The sequence below is a fragment of the Ictalurus punctatus genome, chromosome 2 (assembly GCF_001660625.3).
Source record: "Ictalurus punctatus breed USDA103 chromosome 2, Coco_2.0, whole genome shotgun sequence".
NCBI lineage: Eukaryota > Metazoa > Chordata > Actinopteri > Siluriformes > Ictaluridae > Ictalurus > Ictalurus punctatus.
The window spans coordinates 27,041,796-27,057,146 of NC_030417.2; the positions used below are offsets into that span (position 1 = coordinate 27,041,796).

Consider the following 15,351-nt stretch of genomic DNA (forward strand, 5'->3'; position numbering starts at 1 on the left):
ACTAAAGCTCTTGACTTGCATGATTTTATGCATTACACTGCTGGCATGTGTTTCTAATAATGTGGTCAGTGACTGTATATTTTAAAGTGAAAACAGTTTCTGCTTGCTTGAAAACAGCTTTCAGAAGATGGCATTCCCAATCAACAAACTACTTCCCCCATCTAGATCTTAGTCTAGAAATGTGTTCACCCTTCTTTCAGCTCTTAGTACATGTGCATTATCCATGAATATAACTCATCTCCACATTGTAAGAATCATCAGCTTCTGTGCTCTTTTATAGCTTCAGCATCCGTGCAACCTCCCCCCCCCAAAAAAAACAGCATCACACTATGAGCAGCACACGTGAGGACCCTGAGGGGTAATAATAAAAACTATCCATCAGATCCTTGGCAGCAGCACATGTAGTAATGACCTGACAGCCTGACAGGAGGGAAGACCCAGGGCAAGGTAAGAAAATATCTGCTGTGGCCCAGATCTGCCTGGCGAGTGATTTTAACAACTCTACACCTATCTCTTACGGAAAACAGTTGTGAGGGGTCAAGTACAAAAAGGATTGAATCATGACTCATAACCCATAGTTGCTCTTGCACATAAAGACTTTCCTGAATAGAAACCACAGGGACAACAGAACATATAAAAACACATCCATCGATCTCACACACTATATTGCAAACAGCCAAAAACAACAAAAGACACAGTTTAGAAGAACTTGGCAGTGTGTATTGAAAACAAACAAACAAACAAACAAACAAAAACTGGAACACCGAGAGCAATGGAGTGAGTAAGTAGCATGGCTTCATTTTGAGAAAGAAGCAAGAAAATCCTAAAGCACCATTATACCCATGCCCCAGTAGATACCAATAACTGGTTTCCAATTAGAATAAATAGAATATACACGGAAAACAATATACTTTATAGTTTAAAAACCATGCAATGTAATATTTTCTTTGACCTCTTCCCTATAATTCCTATGAGCCTTATGTACAGTTGAGGAACATGTGAAGTTGAGGAAAAATGTGTAGGGAAAAAAAAACAAAAACAGGATGATGTTTTATCACTGCAGAGAAGACACAATAAGATTATAAAAAATAATCTAGTGTCTTGCGCAATCTTTATACCCAAGTCAAGAAACCAATTCAGGTTCATTAAGTGCAAACAATTGAGAATAATCAAGATAAGGCATAAGAGAGGAGCAAACTGCTACAGGGTTTGGGCAACAGTCAAAATGTTCACTCCAGATTAAACACGACATTATCCAGATTCAGATGTACGGTTTCTCCGTTAGACCACCACAACAGTCTGAATCTCCATCTCATCAGAGGAAGCGATGACATAGTGCTCGTCCTGCTCCATCGCAGTAGTGCCTTCTGTGGAGGAGGTGGTGCTCAGGAGGGTGCCGTTGCTGATGGCGCTGGCGAGAGTTATGGCCACCTGCTCGGTGAGGCTCTCAGGTGTAGCGATGGTGATAGTGTCACCGGAGTCGAAAACGCCAGGCTTCTCATCGTCTGCCACATTACGCACGATGATCTGCTGACCGCCTTGTGCCTGACTCACAACCTGCTGCACCACCTTTATGATTTGACTGTCCAACTGCAAAAGAAAATGAAGTAAAAATACACAAATATGACATTTCCCTAGTCATTGAAAGGTCTTCATAAGTACCTGAATTAATTATTATTATTATTAATTTAAGTGCATGGGGTGAGTAGAATAAATGTGATTTTCTTACTGCACGTTTAAAATGACCCAGTTAATAGATAAAAGATAAGAGTTCGCCAGCTAGCAACTAAGACTGGCCTATAATATAAATAGATATATTATTTCTTTCTAATTTTTTCTGATATCATGGATATAGTGATATCTTTTTAATCATTTTTCCAAATAATTACAAACTGACTAGAAGCAGCTGCTTTGATAACACTATATATCTTCAAAAATATTAATATAAAAAATTTTTCCCCTTCACATTTTTAAAATCTTTTCTTTTACACAGTTGTCTTCGAGAATTCTGATATATTGGTCATATGCAGCACAACAAGGAAGAGATCCATAACATTAAAGCACATTAAGCAATTCCTCCATCGCAGAAATTACTGCAAATAAAGCACAAACTGCAGGAATTTTGAAAAACCGCAATCTCCTACGAATATTGCAGATTTGGGCCAAGACACAACCTGCGATCAGTTAACAACTGACGTCTGGTAGTGCCTAACTCCCTAAATAACTCCCTAACTCCCTTTCCAGAACCTTCAATCCAAACAGCAGAATCTGCCACTACCTTCAAAAAATGGCTAAAGACCCACCTCTTCTGTGAACACGTAATAAATCCCTAGCAAATTTTTTTATTTCCCCACTTACTCTGGCTCTTACACCTCTACTCTGCACACTCTGCTTCTCTAGAACTCAGAAATCTTGTATGGTAGCACTACTTGTATTGTTCTCTACTTGATATTTCGCTTTGCTTGTATTTCCTCATTTGTAAGTCGCTTTGGATAAAGGCGCTTGTTAAATGAATAAATGTAAATAAACGTAAGATACATAATGTGACATCACCACAACACATTCAGTGAGAGCCCTCTCCGACTCATTTGCATCGAACATGAGTACAGCTAAAAAGTCTCATTTACTAAAGAACACTACAATAGACCGTGCAAAACTATTTCGTGCAATTGGCAATTTTACCAATTCAAATATTTTTCTGCAAAAAAAAAAAAAAAAAAACAGCACGTTTCAAGTTGCACCACAAATATTTTTAAAAATGCCATAGCAAAATCAAGTATTTTTCACCACTACAATCACAAAAAAAAAAAAAAAAACTCTGAAATCCCAGACAGACTGATTAAAGAGTATATAATACAACACAATATAAATCATACTAATAAGAATTAAGCAAATAAAAGGCTCTGGGAAAGTGTTTTTTTCTTTCTAGTGGCTGGGATAAGCATCCACATTACTCTCTCTTCCCAAACAACCACAAACCATGTGACTAGTAACAAATCAGTTACAGCTACAGTTAACTATTGACAAAACTGCTGCTTTTTGTTTGAGTGGAACACAATGAGATTTTCAGCAGGAAAGTACTCTTACCTGGTTATGATTGTTACTCATGACAGACACCTCTTCTGCTTGGGTCGGCACCTCAGCTGGCGTCTGCACATAAATAATAATCAGTTATCTATTCATTTATGCCCAAATGGTAAATCATAAGATTTTTATATTATATTTTGTGCCAAAATAAAAAGTTTTAAAAGCTTCGTTTAAAAAGAGGCACTACACATGACACTTTTTTATAAGTAACGGGCATTTCACAATTTTGAACTACAATCAGTATAGTAGGCGCTTTAAAATGGGAAAGATGGGTATATAGCCATAAATATTGAGTTGAACTTAAAGAATGAAGGTTTGTTTAAAAGAAAGTTACCATAATCAGTTTGAACACTTTGATTAAATTGCCTTTACACCCTGACAGCTATATGTAAAACAAAATCTGTGACAGCAATACAAACAAGAGTGGGCTATACGTGAACATGAAACAAAGCACTAGCTAGTTAGAAGAGGTAAGCCTCTTCCAGATCCACGTTCTCTAGATCCCCGAGAGATCCATGAGGGTTAAATCTGATGATGTACAGATTGATCTACTTGACCATTAATTGTTTTCCCAAAGTGTAATGTATCAAATGTCTGCCCACGTGGGCACTTTAATATGCTACATTAATCTAAGTGACACTGAAAGATAATGACACTGTTAGCTAGGTTTTTATCCGTGAGTGTCCCTTGGATTAATGTAGCATATTAAAGTGCCCACGTGGACAGACATTTGAACCAAACAAGCTGCTGTACAAACTGGCACTTTCTGAATCATGATACTACATCATTAAACCAGTGAACTTTATTAGTACTGATACAAGGAACATGACCTAAATCAGTGGAACATCCACTGATAAGTTATTAAACTAGGTTTAAAAGAAAAAAAATAAATAAGTGAAAGTGTGTAGTAAACTCACTCCTATGATGTACTCCTGAGTATCAGCCACCACAGAGGAAAACTCCACCAGCACAGCATGGGGATCATCAGAAATCATGGCAGCTGCCATATTGTCTATACACTCCTGCTCCTCAGACCTCAGCAACTCCGGCACTGCAGTGCACCCTCCTGATACAAAACACGCAATTAGTGATTAGTATGTATGTGATTATATACATATACATATATATCACATATATACACACACATATATACACACACATATATACACACACATACATACGCTTAATTTATATAGCACCTTTCAAGAGCTCAAGGTCGCTTTACAACAGTAATACAATGTTACATAAACAATCATGGAGACAAACACACACACACACACACACACACACACACACACACACACACACACTTTACTATTTGCTGACTATTAGTTACCTTTCGATCGTAAATGCCGGTTGAGTGTGCCGTGTTCTGCAAAACCACGGCCGCATTTGGAGCACTTGAAAGGTTTCTCTCCGGTGTGGTGGCGAATGTGACGCACCAGCGCACCTTTCTCCCGAAATGCCCGAGAGCAGAATGTACATACATACGGTTTGTCCTCGCCATGCGTGCGCTGATGCACCTGAAGTGCATTCTGAAAACAAGAAAGGACCAGTCAAGCCTAAACATTTACTTGCATTTGTATTTTTAACTATACCTGCATGTAAAAAATAACTGCTGCAATCAGATATTAAGAACAACAACTACCACCAACCACTGTAATCTTTAATGAATACCAATAAAACACACTTTAAACATCAATGGCAAAAGATAGTGCCTAGCATGCTAAGCACTTAATCTCTAGATCTAATTCCACTGCAATTCACCTTGGTCTTGTAGCTCTTGTTACAGAGGTTGCAGTGGTGTGGGCGGTCGTTGGAATGTGCCCTCATGTGCTCACGTACATGCCCAATAGCCTTGAACAGCTTCCCGCACTCACCACACTTGTACCGGCGCTCGGTCACGTGCATCTCCATGTGCTTCTTCAGCATGTAGCAGGTCAAGAATTCCTTCTGACATGTCACACACTTAAATGGCTTGCAGCCTGCCAAGAAAATATCACCTGTGGGTTAATTTACAGTAATTCCAGCATACCCAGTTGCAAAGTCCAGCTTGAAATAAAATGTTTGGGGGTTTTTTTCTGTTTTTTTTTTTTTTTTTTTAAATGAATCAAACTGATTGAACGGTGATTCCTAAGTGATCACATGAAAAAGGATGTGATTGTTTCAGAAATGTTTTAATGTGGGTTAAAGCTTACCAGTATGCCCTTTGACATGGATGCGCAAGTGAGTCACCGTTCTGAACATCCGATCACAGTGAGGACATTTGTGTGACTTCGAAGGGGAGATTTCCATGTCTTTCTCTGAAGTCTCCTTCAAGCCACAGAATAAAAACCATGTGTTCAGATACACCATTTCATTTATAGGCGATTTATATTTACTGACTCTCCAGATTTTGAGCAATGTCAGTTTTTCTGGTTAAAAATCACAGTGCCTGAATCTCTGCTACCAGTCTCTCACTCACCACAGTCTCCGCCTCTACCTCCACACACTCCTCGGTCACCTGAATCTCTGAGACCCTGCCCACAGCCTCAGGATTCTGCAGGACCCCTTTAGGCGACTGGGCCTCTGCCTGCTCTGCTGCCTCTGCCTGCTCTGCTGCCTCTGCAGCTTCGGTCTCCAGAGCAATGCCCGAGTTGATGATGGCTTGGCAGATTAGACTGTCTCCTTCTGCAGCAGCTTCAGCTACAGGCTGCGATACCACCTGTCCAGAACAGGACACCATACTGTGTTTACACAGGATACACTGTAAGAAATCTATCTACAGTTAAACAAATCATAAATGCACCACCTTAATTTAGCTGGTATTTTCCCTACAGCTGGGCTCTATGGTAACAATTTCTACTAGGAGCACAGTCAAAAATTTCAGAGCACGGTCTAATTTTTTATTTATTTATTTATTTTTTAAAGAGAAGGTAACGTTAACATACCACAATATAACATAGGTAGGCATGAGAAAACTTGAGCTTGTCAATTATGACAGAATTTAGGGACATAGTGTGAGCCATGACAAATTAATTTACCTTCTGATAAACTAAATTTTCAGTTAATTTTACAGACTGTATGCAAAAAAAAACAAAAAACAAAAAACAAACACCGTTAACCTGTTCCACCTTGTAAACAATGTTAGACATTTTACACTGTCATATTTCTGGGATGGAGTCAGTTCTCGAACTGCTCTGCGTATATTGTGTATATATCTGAATAATCTCATATAGGATGTGATTGGTTGAGTTCATTTACCAGTCAGATGCAAAGCGCTTTAGTTTAAAGGTGTTCATTAGGGATGCACTGATCAGGGTTTTTATGACCGATACCAACCTTTTTTTTTTTTTTTTTTTTTTTTTTTTTTTTTTTAAACTTAAGCTTTAATCAGGAGGTCATAAATAGGTTAAATGTAAGCTCTCTGATCATGGTCACTGTTAACTGAATTAAAATAATAGCAATGAGAAATACTGTTGGTTAATTGATAAATAAACAGCATAAATATTTATTTTTAAAATATCTTAAACAATAGAGAGTCCTAATTAAAAGTAGACCAACACAAAAATTATCCATATACAGAAAAAAGCTAAGAGCCTCCTAAGGAAATAGTGAACTAAGTAAAATGTCAAATTAATATTAAATGCAACCCATCATAATTAAACATTATTTCATTTCTCATTTTATTTATATTTTTTGAAGTTATTATAATATCTATTGTTATATTAAATGACTTATTTATAACTAAGCACATTTTCTGTCTTTACATTTTAGTAGTTTTATTTTTGTTTATCAGTTATTCCTTTTAGATGGGTTCCCCCAGTACAGTGTTGCCATGTCTGCTGATAATATTGTGTTTTTTGGGGAAACTGGAGTTCTCTTTTCTAGTGATATTTGGCAACCCTGAGTTTAAATGACGTGAATGCACGGTCTATTAGAGTGCTGAAGAGAGGCAGCATACTGTATGCTTGCAGACTGAACAGTTGCTAATCTTGCTTATGATTGGTGAGGAATTATTTAATAAAGAATTTTGAATTAAACCCACCTTGTAGAGTAAAAATTATTATTACTTTACTCCGCGCGACACCGTGGTGTCTAAACGAAGTCACAGGTTCAGGTCATTTTGCGGGATCAATAAAAGATGGCGGTTTGTGAGATTGGGAAGTTGAGAGAAGCAGATGATGTACAGGGTTACTCTCGTCATCATAATGGCTTCTTTGCAGTACTTACACACTTGTTCGGTTGACTGAGGTGATGAAAAGCAGTATGAAAGTAACTGTTGCACAGTGTAGATGCATTTGGGAGTCTTAGTTTTTAGTCCGATTGTATTATACAATTCCGAACAGGTCACTCGCACCGGTGCGAATAAATATTTATTGACCTTCGCACAAAGTACTTTTTAGTCACAAATGCGAGTGAAATGTTTGCACTGTAGAGCCCTGTACTGTGTTACAGAATGACTGCAATACCATATACCCACTAATGCATAATCCCAGCAAATAGGCATGGGGAGGGTGTTTAGTCAGTTGTTCCAGATAAATCAATATACTCCTCTGCCGTTTTTATTCCAATGAAAAAAAGACAACTGCTCTTCGGGTGTATTGTGAGTAATAAATCATACCAGAGTAGTCCCGATGTAAAAATAAAAAGCTCCTATGCAAAATACATGAGGTTTGGCAGGTCCGCTATGTATTTAGTATTCAGTGTGAACTGGGTTATAAATATATAATTACTGGCACTATGCAATAGTGAGACCTGAAGCCTCATTTACAAAACATTCATACAATCAGATTTGATGCTGGATTTGAACATGGAGTTAGGATCTAACAAAAAAAAAAAACCTGATGTACAAATCAGGATTCTAAAACCTGAAACCAACAGGATAAAGTTCCTAAATTCATGCAAAACAGTACATTTTTGTACATCAGTTCCACTCTGATGCAAGTGTCCAAATTACTTAATGAACAAATGAATGAATCCAACACTTATCATAAAAAAATTAAGGAAATTATTAAGGACACACCCAGTCAAAAGGACGTAGCAAAAAGGTATGTAATGAATATTAAATTCACAGTTAAAAATAAATAAATATATAAAAAAGATCAGACTTGTAAGATCAGAGGAGTAGACAAATGACAGCCATTAGCATTAGTTGCATCCATCCAAATAAGGATATTTTAAAGAGTTCCCTTAGTGGTCAGTGAACTCATTCAGATTATTCAGTGCATTATTTTAAGATCAATTACAATTAATAAACAAACCACAGGTAGGAAGGATTTAGGAATTGTTATATATACACCCCAGTCAGTCAGTACCAGAAAACATGATCTTATTAATAAAACCAAATTAAGTTTAAATAAAAGTTTCATCAAATCACCTGATGAACTTGTCCTAGGTCTTCTACCACCTGGATGTGCACGGCATCTTGGACTGTCTGCACCACACTGACCACAGGCAGCTGCTGCTTTTTCTCAGGGAGAACAGGAGCCTGCTGCAGTTCTGCTGTACAGCATAATACAACACATTAATGCAAGTCAGCCAAGTTTCAAGATTATTTGTCATGGGCACAAAATGTCAGTGACAAATATACACTTGTTGTGAGGCTCAGGTACTCTACAGCTGTGCAATACAGAAAACACATCAGAAGGTAAAAAGGGAGGAAAGACATTATTTGCAAATACAGTATATATACAAAATACACAGAATATATTGGTCTGTATGGTATGTGTAGATGTACAGTTGCAATCAAAATTACTCAATCCCCATTGCAAATCAGGATAATTGTCTATACAGACTTTCAACTGTTTGCAACGAACAAACCAAAAGCATTTGAAATAGTTCAACACAATGAATGCTTCAAATGGTTTCCCCAAATTCAACTGAAAATGCAACTTATAATGACTTCTCCACTTTCAAAATTATTCAACCCCCTGAAGAATCCCACTCAACAGCATAAATATGCAAAACAGGTGTTCTCAAGCACACCTGATACAACTTATTCTTGATTAATTGCACCAGGTGTGCTTGAGCTGGAACACATGAAATACCTGAACTGTCTAGGGGAAGAAAATGTATGAGATACCTGGACGGGGCAGAATAAGGAAGCTATCAACGGCTGCAACTAGATTACTGAGAAGGCAGGTCGTGAAAAACCCTCAAGTGACTGCAAAAGACCTTCAGCAAGACCTGGTGGCAACAGGCACTGAGGTTTCAGTGAGCACAGTAAGGCTCCAAGACATACACCACTACTGACCCTAAAGCACAAGAAAAGTCATCTCAAAATAATATAAATAAGCCCAGAGGTTTTGAGATTCTTTCTGTGGGGCAATGAAACAAAACTGGAACTTTTCGGCATGATGGATCAGCGATATGTCTCAAGAAAGAAGAATGAAGAAAAAATACTGTCAACAGTCAAGCATGGTGGTGGATCTGGGCCTGCTTTGCAGCTGAAGCTGAAGCTTGGGCATCATTGGAACTTTCAACAGAACAATGATCCCAAGCATACCTCAAATTCCACCAAATTTGCATTTTTCAGTTGAATTTGGGGAAACCACTTGAAGTATTCATTGTGTTGAACTATTTCAATTGCTTTTGTTTTATTTGTTCATTGAAAACAACTGAAAGGCTGAAAATTTTGGCAATAATAAGCATGTAATTAAGGAGCAGATCCTAACTGTAAACACTGGAATATGTGCAGTCACAGTACGTGAACAAGAGTGCAAAACATAGTAAAATAAATAGCAGCTGTGTGCAGTTTCAGTGTCTGAGTAGTCTACTATAGAGATAGGAGAGTGGAAAAAGCAGACAAAGCAGCATTACAAAGTCAGTCTGCACCTTTACCTGTGCAAACGCCATCCTTGCCGAAAAGGATCTCTTTGCACTGGCTGTAACGGATCTTCTCTGTACATGGCGTCAGCGACTTCAAGTGTCTAGTCAGTGCCCCAGACTCTCTGAAGGAGAGGCCACACTGATTGCACTGGTAAGGTCGCTCGTCTGAAAAATCAAATGGGTCATAACTGTGTTGGCTTCCAGTAATTAAAAGAAATCATCTAGTGACGATTAACAGCAAATAGATAACGTAATATAAATGACACATAAAGAAGTAATCCACTGTGTACCTGTGTGTCGTCTGTTGTGGCGAATCAGAGAGCCTTTGGTTCGGAACGCAGTCTCACAAAGTTCACATTTAAAGTCCTTCTTGTCTGTATGAATAGATAAGTGTGTCCTCAGGATATTTGCCTACACACACACACACACAAACGGAGACAAGTTAAACAGCTTTTCACAACAAACCATGGAAAGGCTTACATTCTTGCCCATATTACAACCCCTGGCAAAAATGATGGTATCACCACACTTAGAGGATTTTCATGTAGATTTTTTACTTCTGGGCAAATAAACAAATCTCAGATATGACGCAAAACATTTTTTTTTTTAAATAGCTGAACATTCTGGCTTCGTAAAACTTACCTCAAACAAAGTAAACGAATTTATTTTAATTAATGGCATTTTTTCCCAAATCAAGTACAGGAAAAATTATGGAATCACTCAAGGTTGAGGGAAAAAATTATGGAATCATCAAAAAAATAAAAAAAACACAATTAGTACTTTGTTGCTCGTCCTTGGGCTTTTTTTTTGTTTGATGCGTGGACGTCATTAATGAAAAACAATATTCTCCATCACACCGGTTCCAACTTCCTTGAATAGCCGTTGACAGATCAGCTTTACAGAACGGAGATTCATCATGGACCAATCTTTTAAATTTCCACCATAATTTTTTGTCAGATTGAGAGCCAAACGGTTTGCTGGCTAGGTCAGTGAGTTGATCCTCCTTTCCTAAAGAAAAGCGTTAACACTCTTTGCTCTGTGGCAAAATGAATTATCATCCTGAAAAATGACCATCGCCACCAAATCTATTATCTATCAATGGAACGAGAAAAGCGTCCAAAATTTCTCCTCTGGTCCTTTACCTCACATGCAAACCCACATCATAAATGAGTGGGGAAATTTTATTGTTTTCTTCATGCGGTCATCTTTATATGTTTCATTAGAACAGCACTGGACAAAAGTTTCAGCATCATCACCTTGGCCAGTGCAGATTCATGATTCATCACTGAATATCACTTTCATCCATTCATCCACACTCTTCTCTTTAGCTCATGCTTCTCTTTAGCCCACTGTCACCTTGTTTTCTTCTCTTTAGGTGTTAGTGCTGGTTTTCCTATACATAAATCCATTTCATTCAGATGATTTCCTACAGTTCTGTCACAAAATTGACTTCTGTTTCTGCTCTTTTGTTTTTCCATTTGTTTTGTTGTGCACTTACTATTTTCAATGTATATTGCGTTTGGTATCTATCCTGACACTTTGACATCTTCCTTGGTCAACCCTTATGTTTTCCTTTTATAACCTTCCCATTTTGTTTATACTTGCAATTTTAGACACAGCTGACTGGGAACAACCAACATCTTTTGCCATTCTCCGTGTTGGATTTCCTTCTTGAAGGAGTTTTATAATCCTTTACATTGTTTCAACTGGCAACTCTTTTGTTGGGGCCATGTTTCAAAGTCCAACAGCTTGTTAAAGTGTATAAGCCCTCTCTTAACTGCAGACCCATTTTTAGACTTATGCTGGTATTTGTCTTGTAAATGCAAATTTCAAGGTGATTGCATATTTTTTTTCCTCTAATTGAAATGCCATTAATTAAAATTATACCTTAAACACATTTAATTAAATGTTTTACAAAGCCAGAATGTTTTTTAATTTGCTATTAAACAAAATTTTCGCGGGTCATATATGTGATTTTTTTAGTTGTTACAAAGTAAATAAGCCGGGTGAACATCCTCTAAAAGTGGTGATTCCATCATTTTTCCCAGGGGTTGTAGTAATGGATGATTCAGTCTAAAAATGCACCATACCGTTTTGAAAGTCTTCTCACATATTTGACAAACGTAGCGCCCTTCCTCGTTGAGCTTCAAGGAAGGTTTAGTAAGATCTGAACTATCTCCATTTTCAGACTCGCCATGGTCATTTGCCGAGTGACCTGGCCTTCTGTTTGTGGCGGTTAACTTGCTGCCTCCCTCATCTAAGAAAAGAGTAAGAAATAATCACTAATATCAAAGCTAATATTTTAAAAAGGTTGAACCAAGTACTAAATTAATTCTTCCACATTTAAGGCCACACAAACACCACTCATTTTTTGGGATTAGTCTTAGTGCAAAAAGTGTCTTACCCACTGAGGATATCTCTGCATCATTAGCCAGCTCTCCATCTTTATCACAGTCTTTCACCTGGGGAACAGCAGATGCACCAGGTCACAACTTTGGCCAACATAAACACAAACCAGCCTATACAGCAACAGCATCCTGTTTTCTACTCATTCTGCAATTCTGAGAATTAAGATTAATTGAGGACAGACTAATCACAGAAGCAGTTTGTAAATGCAGCTGAGAAGATCATCTGGGTCTCTCTTCCCACCATCCTAGACATTTACACCACAGGCTGCATCCGCAAAGCCACCAACATTGTGGATGACCACACACACACACATTGAACTGAACACCATCCCACTCCCATACACACTTCTGTATTGGCTCTATTGCATTTTTGCTGCTACTGTACTTATTTTATTTATTTATATATTTATATATATATATATATATATATATATATATATATATATATATATATATATATATATATATATATATATATATATATATATATATAAAATTTTTATTTATTTTTTTACATTTTATTTAATTTCTTGACACTATTACACAATTTATGTGGCTGCTACTGCATTAACTGCTATGTAAATATTTAGTACAAGCTAATCTGCTGAATACTAAGTCATAGCATGTCATGTTTATATTTACACCATTTTAAAATTATATTGTTACTATTTTGCACTCTCTGTTATATTGGACACTTCCACACGAACACTGTACTGCTCAGCGCTACACTGTCACTTACTGTGCCTATTGTCCTGTTTTAGTAGTTACTGGACTGTCTTGTGTTGTTAACTCACGTTTGCACTTGCACTTTATGTAAATGTGTGTGGATCTTATTTAGTTCTGTGTCACCCCATGTGTGTTGTTTCATGAAGCAACATAATCCTGGAGGAACGTCGTTTCGGTTCACTGTGTACTGTACCAGCTGTATATGGTTGAAATGACAAAGCCACTTGAACTTGAAAAACATGGGAGTAAAAGAAACCTACCTGTGGGTCCTGTAAAGGACGTTTACAGATCCGACTAAGCTTGTGCTGAATGAAGATATCCAAAGCGGAAAACTCCTCGCCACATCGCCCACATTTGTGAATATCTTCATCTGTCAAGTCAAAACCAGTTCAGTAATGGTCCATAACCAATACATTATTATTATTATTATTATTATTATTATTATTATTATTATATGACTGATTCATTTAAATTGTAAAGCGGTTAAGTGAGACCCACAGTTAGTTAGACAAAGCCAGCTGTATTCAAGGAGGCATATGATAAGAATACAGAAAAGCATTAGCTTCACACTAACATACCTCATTAATGACTCAAGATATCAACATGATACATTATGAGCCAGGGGGGTGTACAGTTTTGAACAGGATGATCAGTGTAAATTGTTGTTCTTCTGGGAAACATGTAAATATAACATGTTGCTTCTGAAGGGCAGAACTAAATTGGGGGGGGGTTTAAAAAAAAACATTTACACCAATCATGTTCAAATGTTTACACCCCCTGCTCTTAATGTATCGTGTTGCCTTCTTGAGCATCAGTGAATGTTTGCACCTTTTGTAATAGTTGTGTATGAGTCCCTCAGTTGTCTTCAGTGTGAAAAGATGGATCTCAATACTATATAGCCGCTGTTGGAAAGGGGTCAATTATGCAGAAGAGGCTGGAAAAGCAATAATGTGCAGGACCTGGAGGATTTTTCTGCAGAACAGTGGGCAGTTTAACTGCTCAGGACAAACAAGGGATTCATGAACAACTATCACAATACAAAAAAACAGTCATGGATCATCCAGGTAACGACACACCGTATTAAGAACCAAGCGTATGTAAACTTTTGAACTGGTTCATTTGTGTAAATTCAGTTATTATTGTGTCTAGTGGACTTGTGTAAAAGTCTGCTGTGTAAAATAGTTTATTCAGGGCAATACTAAATAAATAACTAGGGATGCGCCGAATGTTCGGCATTCCGAAATTATTCGGCAGAAAATAGCAAAACACACACTTTCAGTGCTTGGCCGAATAAGCGAAAAGGCCAAATAAATTTGACCGAACAATGACGTGTTTGATGATGCAACCAAATAGCCAAGCAACCAGAGTGAGACGCGCGAATGTCACGACCTCCACTTCAGGCAGCGCGCTCAGAGAGATGAGGGGGCGCACGCATGCACAATCTATGTGCACGAGTGCTCAGCGAGCGCATGCTCTTGGGATGTTGACAACTGTGACATTGTTTATTGTGGACACCTGTGTTTGTTTTGTTTCTGTTCCGGAGCATTCTGTCACATCGCGAAACATAAGGGAGTAGAGTACGGAAGCAGGTAAAGACGTATTTATTTAAGGGCAGGCAGACAAATTCAAATCGTAATCCAAAAAACGTAGTCAAGACAGGCAAAGGGTCGGGCGATCGGCAAACAGACATAAACAGGGCAAAACGGGAATCGAAGTCGCGATCACAGAAAACAGGGTTAAAACACAAAACAAGAAACATGATCTAGTACTATGGACTGGGAGCGGAAAAACCAGCGGGGACTAAATGAACTAATCTATAGTTTAAACTAACTAAATCTGTCAAGGAACATAACATTAACAATGTATCTAACTATACTATATCTACTATAATACTCCGCGAGGTGTACAGGGACGCGAGCGGTATATCATATATAATAATATATCCCCAATATAATCAGGCGTATATAACCATTTTTTGCACTCGTCAGTGCACTTTTTAATGCACGTTTTTGTTGTAGGCTACAGTGTGTTACATTCTTTCAGCAGTCAGTTATAGGCCTAACATCGGCTATTCAGAGGGGGTTCAAAGATAACCACATCAAAATATTTTTATTTTACTCATTTATTTTTTCAAAGTTATATTGTGCCTTGTTGGTAGCCTATGCCTGCTGGAATGTAAAAAATGTTCAGTGTTAAATAAATATTTTGAAATTGTAGTTTTTGTAATTGACTTTTTTTCTTTGAAAAGCAAGACAAAATAGTAAAAAGCACAGTTTGACTATTTAATTTATGCAATGGTGAAAAAAATGGCAAAATAAAT

The 15,351-nt window shown here is 37.6% G+C and overlaps 1 protein-coding gene across 2 annotated transcripts in view; it reads right to left on the reverse strand.

Moving 5' to 3' along the window:
- Positions 1-459: 459 nt before the first annotated feature.
- The window catches only part of e4f1 (E4F transcription factor 1), a 16,564-nt gene continuing 1,672 nt past the window's right edge, over positions 460-15,351 (reverse strand). The window contains exons 2-14 of one of the 2 annotated variants that reach the window (XM_053674704.1): positions 13,292-13,401; positions 12,302-12,359; positions 11,988-12,154; positions 10,188-10,308; positions 9,910-10,062; positions 8,447-8,568; positions 5,552-5,791; positions 5,286-5,400; positions 4,855-5,072; positions 4,424-4,622; positions 4,005-4,153; positions 3,088-3,150; positions 460-1,590 (exon numbers count right to left, since the gene is read on the reverse strand). In XM_053674704.1, coding sequence (XP_053530679.1) covers positions 1,282-1,590; positions 3,088-3,150; positions 4,005-4,153; positions 4,424-4,622; positions 4,855-5,072; positions 5,286-5,400; positions 5,552-5,791; positions 8,447-8,568; positions 9,910-10,062; positions 10,188-10,308; positions 11,988-12,154; positions 12,302-12,359; positions 13,292-13,401 — 2,024 coding nt within the window. In that variant the 3' untranslated portion in view covers positions 460-1,281. Of the gene's footprint in view, positions 1,591-3,087; positions 3,151-4,004; positions 4,154-4,423; positions 4,623-4,854; positions 5,073-5,285; positions 5,401-5,551; positions 5,792-8,446; positions 8,572-9,909; positions 10,063-10,187; positions 10,309-11,987; positions 12,155-12,301; positions 12,360-13,291; positions 13,402-15,351 lie in introns of both variants that reach the window. The other variant, XM_053674699.1, reaches the window with a different exon arrangement.